Source organism: Lutra lutra, chromosome 9 (genome assembly GCF_902655055.1).
Source record: "Lutra lutra chromosome 9, mLutLut1.2, whole genome shotgun sequence".
Taxonomy (NCBI): domain Eukaryota; kingdom Metazoa; phylum Chordata; class Mammalia; order Carnivora; family Mustelidae; genus Lutra; species Lutra lutra.
The window spans coordinates 16,001,925-16,019,537 of record NC_062286.1 but is presented as its reverse complement, the minus strand read 5'-3'; the positions used below and the strand labels follow the sequence as shown (position 1 = coordinate 16,019,537).

At 41.4% G+C, this 17,613-nt stretch overlaps 1 protein-coding gene across 1 annotated transcript in view; it reads left to right on the top strand.

Moving 5' to 3' along the window:
• Window positions 1-17,401, top strand: part of APOB (apolipoprotein B) — a 37,844-nt gene extending 20,443 nt beyond the window's left edge. Inside the window, exons 20-29 of the mRNA XM_047745761.1 lie at window positions 695-816; window positions 2,596-2,806; window positions 3,602-3,777; window positions 3,899-4,086; window positions 4,539-4,684; window positions 5,674-6,047; window positions 6,570-13,751; window positions 14,135-14,249; window positions 14,356-14,539; window positions 15,481-17,401. Of these exons, the coding sequence (XP_047601717.1) occupies window positions 695-816; window positions 2,596-2,806; window positions 3,602-3,777; window positions 3,899-4,086; window positions 4,539-4,684; window positions 5,674-6,047; window positions 6,570-13,751; window positions 14,135-14,249; window positions 14,356-14,539; window positions 15,481-17,106 (10,324 nt within the window). The 3' untranslated portion in view covers window positions 17,107-17,401. The remainder of the gene's footprint in view (window positions 1-694; window positions 817-2,595; window positions 2,807-3,601; window positions 3,778-3,898; window positions 4,087-4,538; window positions 4,685-5,673; window positions 6,048-6,569; window positions 13,752-14,134; window positions 14,250-14,355; window positions 14,540-15,480) is intronic.
• Window positions 17,402-17,613: the final 212 nt, after the last annotated feature.

Genomic DNA, 17,613 nt, shown 5'->3' with positions numbered 1-17,613 from the left:
CCTCTGTCCAGCACACCTGAAAGGCACTTATATTCCCCCGTAAACTTTGAGTAGGACTGAGTTTCTTCATAGGTGAGGTGGGGCGGGTGGGGGTAGGGGCAGCTGGAAGGTAAATCATGAGCCTAAAAGAGGGTCCTAGCTCAGAAAATAAACAACCAAGATGATTCTGGCACACTCCTTCCAGGGAGCTAAAGCCATTGTACTTGTACAATTGTACCATTGTACTCCTTTGAAAGCATCTCTTTATAGATGGTGTCTCCCTTTTCTCCCTTATGCATTAGGGAGTGGAATCAGAACACAGATTCCACTTCGCTCCTAATTCAGTGTCCAGGTTTCTGAGCCTCCACACCCATTAGCTGGATTTCCCCTGGGAGCCCACTGAAGTGTTCGAAGCGCTGGCCGTGCTTGAGGGCTCCTTGTCTTCAACTCTCTCTGCTCCCTCTCCTTCTTGTCAGCTTTGCTGACACAACCAGCCAGCTCCTGCTCTGTGTGTCCAAACCCCCTGGGGTCTCCCCCGGCCTTGGGTTCTTGGAGGGATGGAAAGTGATCAGAAAGGTCCTCCTGAGTGAGAGACAAGAGATGACATTAAAATAAGGGCCATACGTTGGTTGCCATGGAGGGGGAGTTATTTGGGGGTGGTTAACATCGTCACCAAAAGCTCTAACATTGTGTACATGCCCTGGGACATCTTTAGATTTGAACTGGAACTGAAGCCCACGGGAGAAGTCCAGCAGTATTTGGCCAGCGTAACCTACGAACTGCAAAGAGAGGCTGGCGCCCCAGTGGACACACTGACCTTTGTAACTCAGACAGAAGGCAAGTATCCGGAAAGGGCTCCTCGAGCTCTGCCTCAGTCTCAGATCCAGGACTCACAAGGAGCACTAATTTACTGAATTTAACAAATATTTACTGTGGTCAGGCCACTTGTAAGAGCAGAGGCAAGAGCAATGAACGGCGGTGATCAAGTCTCTGCCTGCATACCGTTTACAGCCGACAGCCAAACACGTAACTCTTCAGAATGCCAGACTGGTGCTGGGGAGAAAAATAGTTAAAGGGATCTAGGGAATGTCTAGAGTGACAGAGAAGAGGAGGGGTGGGGGAAGAGAGTGCCATTTGACATGATAAGGGAAAGGGTCACTGAAAAGACCATTGAAAAGAACTTTCAAAAGAGACTTGAAGGAGATAAGGGCATGAGCCATATAGAAAGAGTGTTAACAGCCTGAGGGGCTCATAGGTGCAAAAGCCCTGAGGCAGGTGTATGGCTGCCAAGTTTGAGGAGAAGGAGGGAAGCTGGTATGACTGAAGAGGAGAGATCAGGGAGGAAAAGTGTAGAGAGTGAGGTCACAGAGATAGGGGCTGGTACAGGAAGGACGTGTTTGTACATCGTGGCAAGGATATTGGCTTTTACTGTGAGTGAAATAGGAAGTCACTGGAGAGTTTTCATGAGCTGATCTAAGTTTATAGTGGGGAAAGACGTTGGGGTGACAGGGACATTGCAGTGGGCTGTTGTGGTGACCCAGGCCAAAGATATGGGCACTTAGGATTAGAGCAGAGGCAGAAGAGATCTAATGGTTGGATTCTGGACATATTTTGAAGTTTAGGTTTCTCGGGATTTGCTGATAAGGTGGGTGTTGAAAGTAAGAGAGAAGATGGAATCAGGATGATTCTAAGTTTTTTGGCCTGAGGAACTGAGTGGAGTTGCTGTGTACCTAGATACAAAATGACTGGTGGAGAAGTAGGTTTTAGGGGACATGGCAAACTTACATGCTCACTTTGGAAGGTTTTTTAATGTAGGAATAGTATGTCACAAAATTAAATGAGAAAAACAAAACCCACAGGAAATGGGGTACATGCTGGGAAAAAAAAGGTCACGTAACAACTTTCCAAAGGTATAAAATGGGCAATCCTGTGAATTGAAAACCTAGGAATCTTGTGACAAAGGAAGGAGAATTTGGGGAGAGGGGAAGCCAGGACTGGCATGGCTAGGAACCAAGAAGGGTGTCACAGGTAGAGAGTCATATAGAGATGTCCTGTCTGCCTGACACAGAAGGACCTCGAGACTTTGTTGTTCCCTGACTTTGCCAGGTGTGCCCCATGTCAGATCTTTTCATTCCAGGTCCCAGTGCCTGGAATGCTCTCCCTCCAGAACATGGTATGGCTCAGACCTACTCTTCATTTGGGTCTCTGCCCACACCTTGCTTTATCAGAGAGAACTCTCACCACCACACAGGAAATAGCACCTCTCTATCCCTCTCTTTATTGTCTTCCTAAGTTTTACTTTTCTTCATGAAATCTAATATCATCTGACATAAGTAATATGATTATTGTCTGTGCACCCCCCCCACTAGAATGTGAGCTCCATGAGTACAAGGACTCCCCAATGCCAAGAGCAGTGCCAAGCATGTGACAGGCAATCAATAAATATTTGCAGACTGAACAAATGTATAGTTAGGAATTGAAGGTAAAATCCTAAACTGTGTCCTCATTTGAGCACATTGAATGATTACTTAGGATTTCTCTGCCTTTTCCTCTCCTTCCTTCCTAAACATAGCTTCTGAATACACATGTCTTCATTCTCTCATATACCCTTTCTAGGTGCAAAGCCGACCGAGGCTACTATGACGTTCAAATATAACCAGCAGAGGATGATGTTGTCCAGTGAGATCCAAATTCCAGATTTTGACGTTGACCTTGGGACAGTCCTCAGAGTTAGTGATGAATCTACTGTGGAAAAAAAGTCTTACAAGCTCACTTTGGACCTTCAGAACAAGAAAATCACTGAGGTCGCTCTCACTGGCCGCATGAGGTATGGAAGGCTTAGATGATCTGACCTGAACTGCAGGCCCTTGTAGCTCTGTCCTTGCTTCCTTTTTAGCTGTAAGGCTGACCAAACCAGGGGCACATGGGTGGCTCAGTCGGTTAAGCATCTGCCTTCAGCTCAGGTCATGGTCCCAGGGTCCTGGGATCGAGCCCCACGTCGGGCACCCTGATCATCAGGGAGGCTGCTTCTCCCTCTACCTCTGTCTGCTGCTCCCCCTGCTTATGCTTTCTCTCTCTCTCTCTCTCTCTCTAATAAATAAATAAGTCTTTTTAAAACTTTTTTTAAAAAGTGCTGACCAAACCAGGGGCATCCCCAGTTTGTGGTCTGAGGGGCAGAGAGAGCCCTCAATACTCCGACCGTCTACACATGTCTAGTTGGACCTTCCTACTATTCACTGTGCACTTAGTACTCATCAGGCATTGTGCTGGGTTCTCTGAAGGAATCATCTCAGTTCTTATAATAAACTGCAACCTAGATATGAGTCTCCATGTTTTATAGATAAGAAAATGGGAGCTCAGAGGGGCTAAATATTTGGCCAAAGCCAGAGAGCTAGTAAATGGTACAGTGGGATTCAGACAATTTCTGAAAATCATTTCTTTCTCCCACACCTCCTTGGAAAGTCCCGCATTTGTGCCAAAGTCAGCTTCAGAAGTTAATGAGCTCATTTTCGGAGCCGTTCATGTATCTCATTTTTGTCGCCACAAATGACACTTTTGTTTAATCCTATGTATCCCCTTGGAATGGATAGTCATTGATGTCAAATCATTTTCTTTTCAATAGCTACAACAAAAAGGAAGAAGGCAAAATCAAAGGTGTTATTTCCGTGCCCCGTATGCAAGCAGAAGTCAGAAGTGAAATCCTTACCCAGTGGTCTCCCACAAAACTACTCCTCCTAATGGACTCGTCCGCCACAGCTTACGGCTCAACAATTTCCAAGAAGCTGGTCTGGCGTTATGGTATGTACCTCCTCTCCCTGTGAGCACTTCCGAGAGCACCGTGGATGGGAGGGTATTTCCGAGAGGCATGGGTTAGAGCTGACCTGGTACTACAAATGACGTCTCACATGTGCACTTTCAGACGAAGAGAAGATTGAATTTGAATGGAACACAGGCACCAACGTGGATACCAAAAAAGCAGCTTCTAATTTCCCTGTAGATGTCTCTGATTATCCTAAAAGCTTGCATATGTATGCCAATAGTCTCTTGGATCACAGAGTTCCTCAAACAGACATGACTTTCCGGCACATGGGTTCCAAATTAATAGTTGTAAGTACAAATCAGTCAGTTGATAAATACATAGTTAAAAGAACTAATTACATACTCAACTCTGAGTTAGGTGAAGAAGAGTATCCAAAGATGGATAAGGTATGCTTCCTACCCCAGGGAATTTCTGGGGAGCAAACAAACATGAATGCATGGTTAGTTACCCAGTTACACAGGCCATATGTGATAAATACCTAATGAATATTACTAAGCTTCAAAGGAAGCTTCAAGACCTTGGCTAGGAGTTTGCCTATGTTATATATTCTTTTTATAAAATCCAAGAAGAGATCAATGATGAACACCCAAAATTCATAATTTTCTGTGATTTATTTTTAACTTTCAATGCATTATTCTGCTTAATGATTGATCTGTCGAATATAGATTATCACCTGATGTTAATTGTACTTTGAGGTCCCTCCATACCCTTTGCTCTAAAAGCTTCTTTTATTTTGTAGGCAACAAACACATGGCTTCAGAAGGCATCGAATCATCTTCCTTATGTCCAGAATTGGCAAGATCAACTCAGTGGCCTAAAAGAATTGTACCTCCAGAAAATGGGATTGCCTGAGTTCCACATCCCAGAAAACCTCTTCTTGAAAAGGTAAAAAATAAATAAATAAATAAATAAATAAATAAATAAAAAGAAAGAAAAGGAAAAGAAAAAAGAAAAAAGAAAAATTTCTTGAACCATGGAAAGTAAATGGAAGGTTTTACTTAGCATAACTTAGACTCTTTTTAAATTTACCTTTTTAAGGGAAATAATTGAAGCATCTTAAGGAGATTGATAACTCTCACATAAGCACGATGGTATTTTTGCTTTATGGGTCATGGGATCTGAATGTGAACACCAGTCCAGTCAGAAAGAACCTAAGAAAGTAATTGGGGGATTCTGGTACATTCCCACAAAGAGGTTTTATGTACCGCAGACTGAATTTGAAAGCCATCTAGTTTTCCTCCATTATAAATGAACTATTATAATAGTCCACTATATGTGCATAGTATTGAAAAAATTTCAAAGGGCTTTTAGGTATGCAAGGCCAGCTCTGTGAGATGGGTACGATTATCCTCCCTATACAGATAACATCACTGAGATTCAGAGAGATATAGACACATAGCATCACCACTCCATGGAAGCTAAAACTATAGCCCAAGATTACTGCCCCTACACCACACTCTTTTCACACACCCAGTTGTTTCATTTCAGTTTGGCAAATAGGAAGTATCAAGTGTCACGTGTGTGTAAGATGCTACACTAAGTGCAGTGAGGAGATAGAAACCAGATAAAGTGTCATCCTTCCTCCCAGGAAGAACATGTAGGCACTGACAACTGAACAAGTTAATTATGTAAGCAGAATTGCGACATGTTCTTTGAGATAGATTTCAGGTACTGGCTCTTGGAAGGGTTTTGCATGGATTTGAGTCTGTGATGGTTGGAGGTAAAAAGCAGGATTCTGGACACAGGGAGCTGCATGAGGAAAAAGCAGTGTGGGTTGGGGAATGGGGCTCATGTGCCACTGCCTCTGTCAGAGAGCAGGGAACTTTGAGTTCTTGATGTCTGACTGTGGGGATGTTGTCTTTCTTTCATTTTAGTGATGGCCGTGTCAAATACACATTGAACAAGAACAGTATGATAATTGAGATTCCTTTGCCTTTTGGTGGAAAATCCTCCAAAGATCTAAAGATGTTAGAGACCATTCGGACACCAGACCTCAACTTCAAGTCCGTAGGATTCCACCTGCCATCTCGGGAATTCCAAGTGCCCACTTTTACCATTCCCAAGTTGTATCAACTGCGAGTGCCTCTTCTGGGTGTTCTAGACCTCTCTACAAATATCTACAGCAATTTGTACAACTGGTCTGCCTCCTACACTGGTGGCAACACCAGTACCAACCACTTGAGCCTTCAGGCTCGGTACCACATGAAGGCTGACTCTGTGATTGACTTGCTGTCCTACAGTGTGCAAGGTGAGCCATGGTCGGATAGAGGGTACACAGAGTGAATTCATTGCATGCTCTGACAGTATAGTCTCCTCTGGGAAGGAAAAGACTTGGGCTTTCTTACAGATATTTCCCTTTTATTTAGAATCCTACTCATTCATTCATTCACTCAACTAACAGAAATATTAATTAAACGTATAATATGTACCAAGCATTCTACTGGGGCAGCAACAGAGTAAGAAGGCAGCTAAACTGATAATGAAAATTCAGCATAGGAGATACTATGAAGGGTATAGTGGAAAAGTACAAGGCCCAGAGAAGGCCCACTTGATAAGGGAACCCAACAAGATCTGTGGTGGTCAGGGAAGCCTTTTACTGTCAGATTTTATGTTTGTGTTATGGATGGAGGAGACTCTTAGATGACTAACCCAGATTAAGGGGACTTTATTTTTTTTTGAAGGGGGGTACTTTATTACTGAAAGGCTTTTGACATAGAAATTGCTATGGAAATTTATTATTTAATTTAACTAATTTTAATTTTTATGTCAGGGTCTGGAGAAACAACCTATGACCGCAGGAATTCATTCACATTATCATGTGATGGGTATCTACGCCACAGATTACTGGATTCAACGATGAAATTCAGCCACGTGGAAAAAATTAGAAATAATCCAGCCTCAAAAAGTTTGCTCACATTTGAAGCTTCTAGTGCCTGGGGACCTCAGATGTCTGCTTCAGTACATTTGGACTCAAAAAAGAAACATCATTTGTATGTCAGGGAAGCCAAGATTGATGGGCAGTTGAGAGTCTCTTCGTTCTACGCTAAAGGCACATATGGCTTGACTTACCAGAGGGATTCTAACACTGGCCAGTTAAGTGGAGAGTCCATCCTGAGGTTTAACTCCTCCTACCTCCAAGGTACCAACCAGATGACAGGAAGCTATGAGGATGGAGCTATCTCCTTAACCTCCACCTCGGATCTGCAAGATGGCATAATTAAAAATACTGCTTTCCTAAGATACGAGAACTATGAGCTGACCCTGAAATCAGACACCAGTGGGAAGCATGAGGACTTTGCCACTTCTAACAAAGTGGACATGACCTTCTCCAGGCAAAATGCGTTGCTACGTTCTGAGTATCAGGCCGATTACAAGTCATTGAGGTTCTTCACCCTGCTTTCCGGATCACTAAATTCCCATGGCCTTGAATTAAATGCTGATATTTTGGGCACAGACAAAATTAACAGTGGTGCTCACAAAGCAACGCTAAGGATTGCCCAGGATGGACTGTCCACCAGTGCAACTACCAACTTGAAGTATAGCCCGCTGGTGCTGCAGAATGAGCTGAATGCTGCACTTGGCCTCTCCGGGGCATCTATGAAATTAACAGTGAACGGCCGCTTCAAGGAACACAATGCAAAATTCAGTCTGGATGGAAAAGCTGCCCTCACAGAAGTGTCACTGGGAAGTGCTTATCAGGCCATGATTTTGGGCGTCGACAGCAAAAATGTCTTCAATTTCAAAATTAGCCGGGAGGGCCTGAAGCTTTCAAATGACATGATGGGATCTTACGCGGAGATGAAGCTTGACTACACAAACAACCTGAATATTGCAGGGTTATCTCTGGACTTCTCTTCAAAACTTGACAACATTTACAGCTCTGACAAGTTTTATAAGCAAAATGTTAATGTACAGCTACAGCCCTATTCTCTCGTAACTACTTTAAACAATGACCTGAAATTCAACGCCCTGGATCTGACCAACAGTGGGAAGTTACGGCTAGAACCCCTGAAGCTGAACGTGGGTGGGAACATAAAAGGACTCTACCAAAACAATGAAATAAAACACATCTACACCATTTCTTACGCTGACTTATCTGCAAGTTATAAAACAGACACCGTAGCTAAAGGGCAGGGTACAGAGTTCAGACATCGGGTCAACACAAACATGGCTGGGCTGGCTTCGACCATCGACATCAGTACAAACTACAACTCAGACTCACTCCATTTCAGCAATGCTGTTCACTCTGCCGTGGCCCCATTTACAATGACCGTTGATATACACACAAATGGCAATGGGAAACTGAGTCTCTGGGGAGAGCACACTGGGCAGCTGTATAGCAAATTCCTGCTGAAAGCAGAACCTCTGTCCCTTACTTTCTCTCATGATTACAAAGGATCCACAAGCCACCATCTCCCATTGAAGAGCAGCATCACAACTGCTCTTGATCACAAAGTCAGCACCCTGCTTACTCCGGCTGAGCAAACCAGCACCTGGAAGCTCAAGACCAGGCTGAATGAAAATGGATACAGCCAGGACTTCGATGCTTACAATAATAAAGACAAAGTTGGTGTGGAGCTTCGAGGACAAGCCCTGGCTGACCTCACCCTGCTAGACTTCCCCATTGAAGTGCCATTTTTGTTCAGTGAGCACACCAACATAATTGATGCTTTAGGGTTGAGGGATGCTGTTGACCAGCCCCAAGAATTCAGTCTTGTTGCTTCTGTAAAATATGATAAGAATCAAGATGTTCACACCATCAACCTCCCATTCTTTGAAATCCTGCCAGAATATTTTGAGGAGAAACGAATGGTGATTATAACCGCACTGGAAACCATACAGAGAGAACTGAAACTCATTGATGTTGATCAGTTTGTGAGGAAATACAGAACAGCCTTGGACGAGCTCCCACAACAAGTCAATGGTTATTTGAATGCACTTAATTGGGAGAGACAAATTTTGAGTGCCAAGGAGAAACTAATTGCTCTCGCGGAGAATTATAAAATTACAGAAAATGATCTACAAATCACATTAGACAATACCAAAATCAGCCTTAATGACAAACTGTCTCAACTAAAAACATATGTGATACAATTTGATCAGTATATTAATGATAATTATGACTTAGATGATTTTAAAACTGCTATTGCTAAGATTATTGATCAAATCATTGAAAATCTGAAAATTCTTGATGAACATTATCATATCCATGTAAATTTAGTAAAAACAATCCATGATGTGTGTTTGTTTATTGAAAAGACTGACTTTAGCAGAATTGGAAATAGTACTGCATTTTGGATTCAAAATGTGGATGCAAAGTATAAAATCAAAATCCAGATACAAGAGAAATTGCAACAGATCAAGACACAGATTGAGAATCTAGACCTCCAGCACCTTGCTGAACAGTTAAAACAGCAGGTCCAGGCTACTGATGTCAGAGTTCTTTTACATTGGTTGAGAACTATAATTCCATTTCAAAGAATACAGGAAATGATTGAGCATGTCAAATACTATATTATAAATCTTATGAAAGATTTTGAAGTAGCTGAGAAAATCAGTGCACTTGGAACCATGTCCCATGAGTTAATTAAGATGTATGAAATAGACCAACACATCCAGGTTTTAATGGATAAATCGGTACAGTTGGCCCACCAATATAAGTTGACAGAGACTGTTCAGAAGCTAAGCAGTGTCCTACAACAAGTTAAGATAAAAGATCACTTTGAGAAATTGGTTACATTTATTGATAATGCTATCAAACAACTTAAAGCATTGTCTTTTAAAAACATTATTGAACAAGTAAACAGATCCCTTGACTTGTTGGTAAAGAGATTAAGGTCATTTGATTACCACCAGTTTGTAAATGAAACCAATAACAAAATCCATGAGGTGACCCAGAGACTCAATGGTGAAATCCAGGCCCTGGAACTTTCACAGAAAGCTAAAGCACTGACACTGTTTGTAGAGGACATCAAGGCCACGGTCTCAGTCCATCTGGAACACCTGAAGGGCACCCAAATAAACATATTATTTGATTGGTTGCAGGAAGCTTTAAGTTCAACATATTTAATCTACATGAAAGAAAAATTCCGAGAAACCCTAGAAGATATACGAGACCGGTTGTATCAAATGGACATTCAGCAGGAAGTTCAACGGTACCTGTCCCTGATCGGCCAGGCTTACAGCACACTTGTCACTTTTATTTCTGACTGGTGGAGTCTCGCCGCTAAGAACCTCACTGACTTTGCAGAACAGTATTCTATCCAAGACTGGGCTGAGAGCCTGAAAGCCTTGGTAGAACGAGGATTCACTATTCCTGAAATCCAGACCACTTTCGGAACCATGCCTGCCTTTGAAGTCAGTCTCCGTGCTCTTCAGGAAGCTACGTATCAGACCCCGGACTTCATAGTCCCCCTGACAGATCTGAAGGTTCCATCAATTCAGATCAACTTCAAAAGGTTGAAAGATATAGAGATGCCATCCAAGTTTGCCACGCCAGAATTTACTGTCCTTAATACCTTCCATGTGCCTTCCTTTACAATTGACTTGGTAGAAATAAAAGCAAAGATCATCAGAACCATTGACCAAATGCTGCATGGTAAGCTGCAGTGGCCAGTTCCAGAAGTGGACCTGAGGGACCTGATGGGGGTGGACACTATTCTTGCTAGCATCACTCTGCCAGACTTCCATCTGCCAGAAATCACAATTCCAGAACTCATAATCCCAAATCTTGATTTTAAAGATTATCAAGTTCCTGACCTTCACATACCAGAATTCCAGCTTCCCAGCATCTCACCCACAGTTGAAGTCCCTACTTTTGGCAAGCTTCATAGCCTTTTGAAAATCCAGTCTCCCCTTTTCACATTAGATGCAAATGCTGACGTTCAGAATGTAACAATTTCAGGGAACAGGGCAGAGATTGCAGCTTCCGTCACCGCCAAAGGAGAGTCCAAGTTAGAAGTTCTCAATTTCGATTTTCAAGCCAACGCACAGCTTTCAGACCCTGAGATTAACCCACTGATTATGAAGCAATCCATGAGGTTCTCCAGCAAGTACCTGAAAACAGAGCACGAGAGTGAAGTGCTGTTTTTTGGAAATAGGATTGAGGGAAAATCAAACACGGTGGCAGGCTTACACACAGAAAAAAATACACTGGAGCTTAGTCATGGTGTGCTTGTCAGGATAAATAATCAGCTTACTTTGGACAGCAACACAAAATACTTTCACAAATTGAACGTCCCCAAGCTGGACTTTTCCAGCCAGGCTGAGCTGCGTAATGAAATCAAGACCCTGTTGGGAGCCGGACATGTAGCATGGAATTCTTCTGGCATAGGGTCATGGAAATGGGCATGCCACACATTCTCAGATGAAGGATCCCATGAATCACAAGCTGGCTTTACTGTGGAAGGATCCAGTGCTTCCTTTGGATTATCTAATAAGATCAATAGCAAACACCTAAGATTAAGCCAAATCTTGGTTTATGAATCTGGCTTCTTCGACTTTGCTAAATTTGAAGTCCAGTCACAGGTTGAATCCCAGCATGTGGGGCGCAGTGTTCTGGCTGCTAAAGGCACAGCACTGCTTGGAGAAAGGAAGGCAGAGATAACTGGCAACCATGATGCTCATTTAAATGGAAAAGTTATTGGAAATTTGAAAAATTCTCTTTTCTTTGCAGCACAGCCATTTGAGATTACTGCATCCACGAACAATGAAGGGAATTTGAAAGTTAGTTTTCCATTAAAATTGATAGGCAAGGTAGACTTCCTGAATAATTACGCATTGTTTTTGAGTCCCAGCACCCAACAAGCAAGTTGGCAAGCAAGTGCCAGGTTCAATCAGTATAAGTACCATCAGAATTTCTCTGCTGGAAACAATGAGAACAGCATTGAGGCCCACATAGGAATAAATGGAGAAGCCAACCTGGATTTCCTCAACATTCCTTTGACGATTCCTGAAATGACTCTACCTTACACAACACTCACAACTCCCCAGGTGAAAGATTTCTCCCTTTGGGAAAAAACAGGCTTGAAGGATTTCTTGAAGACAACAAAGCAATCATTTGATTTAAGTGTAAAGGCTCAGTATAAGAAAAACAAAGACGAGCACATCATCCCAATTCCTTTTTATGCAAAAGATTTCCAGGTACTGAGTACCCCAAATGATATTTTCATTCCAGCCATGGGCAATATTACCTATGACTTTTCCTTTAAGTCAGGCATCATCACGCTGAATACCAATGTTGGACTGTATAACCAGTCAGATATTGTTGCTTATTTCCTAACTTCCTCTTCTTCTGTCATTGATGCTCTGCAGTACAAGTTAGAGGGCACCTCAAGTTTGACGAGGAAAAGAGGCTTGAAGCTAGCCACAGCTTTGTCTCTGAGTAATAAATTTGTGGAAGGAAATCATGACAGTACTTTTAGTTTGACCAAGAAAAACATGGAGGCATCAGTGACAACATCTGCAGAAGTCCAAATTCCTATTTTGAGAATGAAATTCAAGCAAGAACTTAAAGGAAATACCAAGTCGAAGCCTACTGTCTCTTCATCCATTGAATTAATGTATGATCTCAATTCTACTGCTACAGGAACAATCAACCACAAACTCAACTTAGAGAGCCTCACCTCTTACTTTTACATTGAGTCATCTACCAAAGGAGATATCAAGGGCTCAGTACTTTCAATAGAATATTCAGGAACTATTGCCAGCGAAGCCAGCACTTACTTGAATTCCAAGAGTACTCGGTCTTCAGTGAAGCTGCAAGGGGCTTCCAAAGCTGATGGTATCTGGAACCTTGAAGTAAAAGAAAATTTTGCTGGAGAAGTCACTCTGCAACGCATCTATGCCACCTGGGAACACAACACAAAAAACTATTTACAGCTAGGTGGCTTCATTTTATCATCTGGAGAGCATACAAGCAAAGCCACCCTGCTGCTCTCTCCATGGAAAATATCAGCCTTCGTTCAGGTCCATGAAAGTCAGCCCCATTCCCTCCTTGAAATCAATTACCTTGGCCAGGAGGTGTCCCTGCATGCTAACACTGAGAACCAGAAGATCAGCTGGAAAAGTGAGGTCCAGGTTCATTCTCAGTTCTTTCAGAACAACATACAAATTTCCAATGGCCAAGAAGAGGCACGCCTTGACATTGCAAGTTCCTTAAAAGTGTCCCCATGGTTCCTCAAAGATATTGTCCTTCCAGTTTATGACAAGAGCTTATGGGACCTTCTAAAGCTGGATGTCACCACCAGCATTGATACGAAACAATATCTTCATGCTTCAACTGCCCTTGTGTATACCAAAAACCCCAATGGCTATCATTTCTCTTTCCCTTTGCAAGAATTAGCTGATAAATTTATTATTCCCAGACTGAAACTAAGTGATCTAAATTCAAGTTTTGTCATACCTACATTCCAAGTCCCATTTACAGATCTTCAGGTTCCATCCTACACGTTTGATTTCAGTGAAATAAAAATCTATAAGAAGCTAAGCACTTTGCCATTTTCCCTCTATATACCAACACTACCCAAAGTAAAATTCCCCCAAGTTGATGTGTTAACAAAGTATTCTGAACCAGAAGACTCTTCAATTCCCTTTTTTGAGATAACTATGCCTGCATCTCAGTTAACTGTGTCCCAATTCACCTTTCCAAAAAGTTTTTCAGCTGACAGTGCTGTTGGGTATCTACATGAGGTGGCCAGCAAAATTGCAGACATTGAGTTACCAGCCATTACCATACCTGAGCAGACTATTGAGATTCCTACCCTTACGTTCTCTGTACCTGCTGGAATTTTCATTCCCTTTTTTGGAGGACTGACTGCACATTTTGGAGTGGCCTCTCCCATGTATAATGGTAATTGGAGTGCTGGTTTGAAAAACAAAGGAGAATATGTTGAAACATTCCTGAATGCCACATGCAGTTCAACCATTCAATTCCTGGAATATAATCTAAATGGTAAGATCCTCTCCTATATGCTCTATATTTGCATGAGAGTTGTGAATGAATAATTAGATATTTTTGTAAGACTGGAAGCAAAATTACTTCCACAGCAAAATTTTAAAAAGAGAGAAGGAGAAGGGTATATACCCCACATGTAAAAACCATCCTATAGAAAACCTATGACATTCAAGAGGAATAGATTCCAAGAAAGTGTATTTTTTTTTCTGTGATGACCTGAGGACTAAAAATGTCTCCTTCTGTTTATCGTTGTTAAATATGGACTGCATGTTTCAAACATGTAAAGCATGTAGTTGAGATGGAATTCTCCTGGTTTTCAATGAAAATGCTTATGTCTTGAAATTCTTAATCTAATGAAATATAGCTTTTCTCCTCTACAGTTGTGGGAACACACAAAGTTGAAGATGGCATGTTCATCTGTAGGGCGAAAGGAACATTTGCACACCGTGACATCAGTGCAGAATATAAAGAAGATAGCAAATATCAAGGACTTAAGTATGGAACTTTTATGGAAATCGCACCTCTTTTCAAATCACTGTGATTTTTTTTCCCCCAACTCCGTGCCCCTTTCATGATGGCTCATCTGCTTTTCTACTTTCAGGGACTGGAAAAAAGAGATTCACCTTGACATCACCAGCCCAGCATTCACTGATGTCCATCTGCACCACCAACTAAGCAAGAACAGCCTCTCCTCCTCTGTGACCTCCCCAGCCATAGGCACTGTAGCCTTGGACTTGGAAGAAAATAACAGTACCTTAAAATGGAACCTGTACTATCGCCCTCAGGTGAGTCCCATCTAATGGGTTACATACCCTGAGAATGGGTAGCGAATTTGGAAAGATCAATTCAATTCATTACAAGTATTCTCTCAAGGCTTTTCCAAAGTAGGGGAAAACAAGCAATGAGCGGGCTGAACTTTTTCTCTGAGAAACTACTCTCCAGAATGTACTACCATGATTTTGTTGATTTTAGTTATGATGGGCACAGTGACATCCTATTTCCACAATTATTTTATTACTTTATGGCAAATTTAGAGTGAGGAGGGTTATGCCACATCATCTAAATCATGAGCAAACTCTCCTGAGTACAGTTTTCTCATAGTGGTTTCCAGAGTATCTGAGGCTTCAGAAATTTTCCCCACAATAGAAGTGTTAGCTGAGATATGCCACACTTCTCTCATGTACTTTACACCTTCTACCGGGACCAAATCAAAGTTGCCATTAGTAGAAATGAAGAAGCAATAAAGTTCTAGTGCAAGAGTTTGTCACAGGTTTGGAGAATGAATGGCTCCTCATACTTGTATCCTAGAACTCTGCTAGATGGGCTCTGGACTTTTTCCTTTTTGCTACTTCTCCTTTCTCTGAAGTAGTCTTCTCCTGTGTCTTTTTCCACTTTCTCCTCCTCCTCCTCCCGCTCCCCAACACTCTCCCCTTCTTCTAATCTTCAGTCCTTAAGAAGGCCTTAATGTTAAGTGTTACTGTGTAAATGCCATGCATAATTTTATCTTTCCTGGGTTACATGATAAAGAGGAATTAACAACAGTGAATTTGTTTAACCGTAACACAAACACATGAACTGACATATGAAAGATAAATCCCCTTCAGAGTATGAAAGATCCTCTGATCTTTACTTTTAACTGCTAATGAAGTTTTAGTGTAGTATATTATGTATCAGGATAATGGAAAACATGTTCTTTTCATCTTCTTTTTTTTTTTTTTCATTTTAGTCCTCTCTAGATAAAAAACTAGACATATTCAAAACTGAATGGAGGTACCAGGAATCTGGTGAGAACCATCAGATCAAAGTTAGCTGGGAAGAGGAAGCAGCATCTGAACTACTAAACTCTCTCAAAGACAATGTGCCCAAGGCCACGAGGGCTCTTTATAACTATGCTAACAAGTACCACCAGGAGTACACAGGACTCGATCTGGGAGATGCTTCTTTAAAACTGAGAAGAAGTCTGCAGAATAGCGCTGAGTGGGCCTATCAAGGTGCCATGAGGCAGATTGATGAGGCAGAAATAGAGCTCCAGAGGATAGCCAGAGACACCACTAGAACCTACCAGCAGTGGAAGGACAAGGCCCAGGATTTGTACCAGAAACTGTCATTGGCTCAGGGAGACCAAGTTGATTTCCAGGGACTCAAGAATGACACGTTTGACAGATTAATAGGAGTTACTCAGAAATACAAAGTCTTAGTCAGTCATCAGATTGACTCGTTGGTTGATTTCCTGAAGTCCACCAAATTTCAGCTCCCGGGAAAAGCCGGGACATACACTATAGATGAAGTTTGCACTGTGGTCATGAAGAAAGTAGGGCAGGTGCTGTCCAAAATATATTCAAAAATCCACAGTGGGTCAGAAATACTGTTTTCCTATTTCAAAGACCTGATGGAGAAATCTGAATTAATCAAGGACTTAGAAATTAAAATTCCTTTTCAGTCAAAGAACTTTAAACTAAAAAATATAATCTCAGAGTTTGGGAGTCTGTTGGAATATTTATCAGAGATGCTACAGGATATATTTAATAAACTTCAGTCTCTCAAGACTACAGAGATGCTAAGTGATCTTCAGAGCCACTTACAAAACACTTTCCAAAACATAGAAGAAGTTATTCCATACTTAAAGGGGACAAAATTTACTTATCTCATTGATTATATTCAAGACAAGATCAGCATAATTTTCAATGAATCTATCACATATGTTTCTGAACTCCTGTCCCTTTACCTTGGCAAGTTTAATGAACTTGAATACAGGCTTCAGGAAGCTTCTGAACAGTTACAGCAGTACCGTCAGTTCATAAAGGATCTTCACAAAGAATCTGTTGATCCAAGTGTGTTCAGCTGGACAGCGAGGTTTTATGAACTTGAAGAAAAGATCATCAGCTTCCTCGAGAACCTAGTGGGTGTCCTTAAGGACTTGCACTCCACTTACATTGTCAGCACTGTTATGTTGTCTTCTGAAGTCTCAAATCATGTTCAGCAGTTGCAGAAAGATATCCAGGAATACCTTAGCATCCTTACCGATGCAGACAGAAAAGGGAAAGAGAAGATTGCAGAGCTCTCTACCAGGGCTCAGGAAAAAATTAAAAGCTGGGCCACTGCAATGAAGGAAATCATTTCTGATTACCATCAGCAGTTCAGATATAAACTACAAGATTTTTCAGAACAACTCTCTGATTACAATGAAAAATTCATTACTGAGTCCAAAAGATTGATTGACCTGTCCATTCAAAAATACCACATGTTTCTAACATATATCACTGAATTACTGAAAGAGATACAATTGACCACAGTCAATAACATGATCCCCTACATCACGGTTTCTCCGGGAGAATTTACTATCACCTTCTAATTGTTTATAGCAATTCTCATTCATTCTTTTGTTTCAATTAAACTTTCATATAGTAGGGGGAAATTCAAACTGTACTTATTGATATAACCACACACTGAGCCAACCTTATGGTAAGCAGCTCACTATAAACAGAAGCCCATATGAACTGGATCTGCATGGAAGCTGGTATCAGATCTCTGAAGGTCTCTCAAGTCTGGGAAATAACATTTTTTTTGCCAGTTAAAAAAAAAATCAGGATCTGAGTTATTTTGCTAAACTTGGGGGGGGAAAACAAATAAATGAATTCTTTATTGCATATACTAGCACTCAATTTGACTCATATTGAAAAATAACAAATTAAGGTTTTGATTCTAATATCTGGTATTTCAAAACTTCTAGAAGAATACATGCAGAGTTTAGAGTAATAGAATAAAAGAGGAAAGGGAGAATTTGAGGAGGGAAATATTTTGCCACCTAAAAGATTAAAAAGGTAGCTGATATCAAGGATTGTATTTGCCAAGTGAAAAG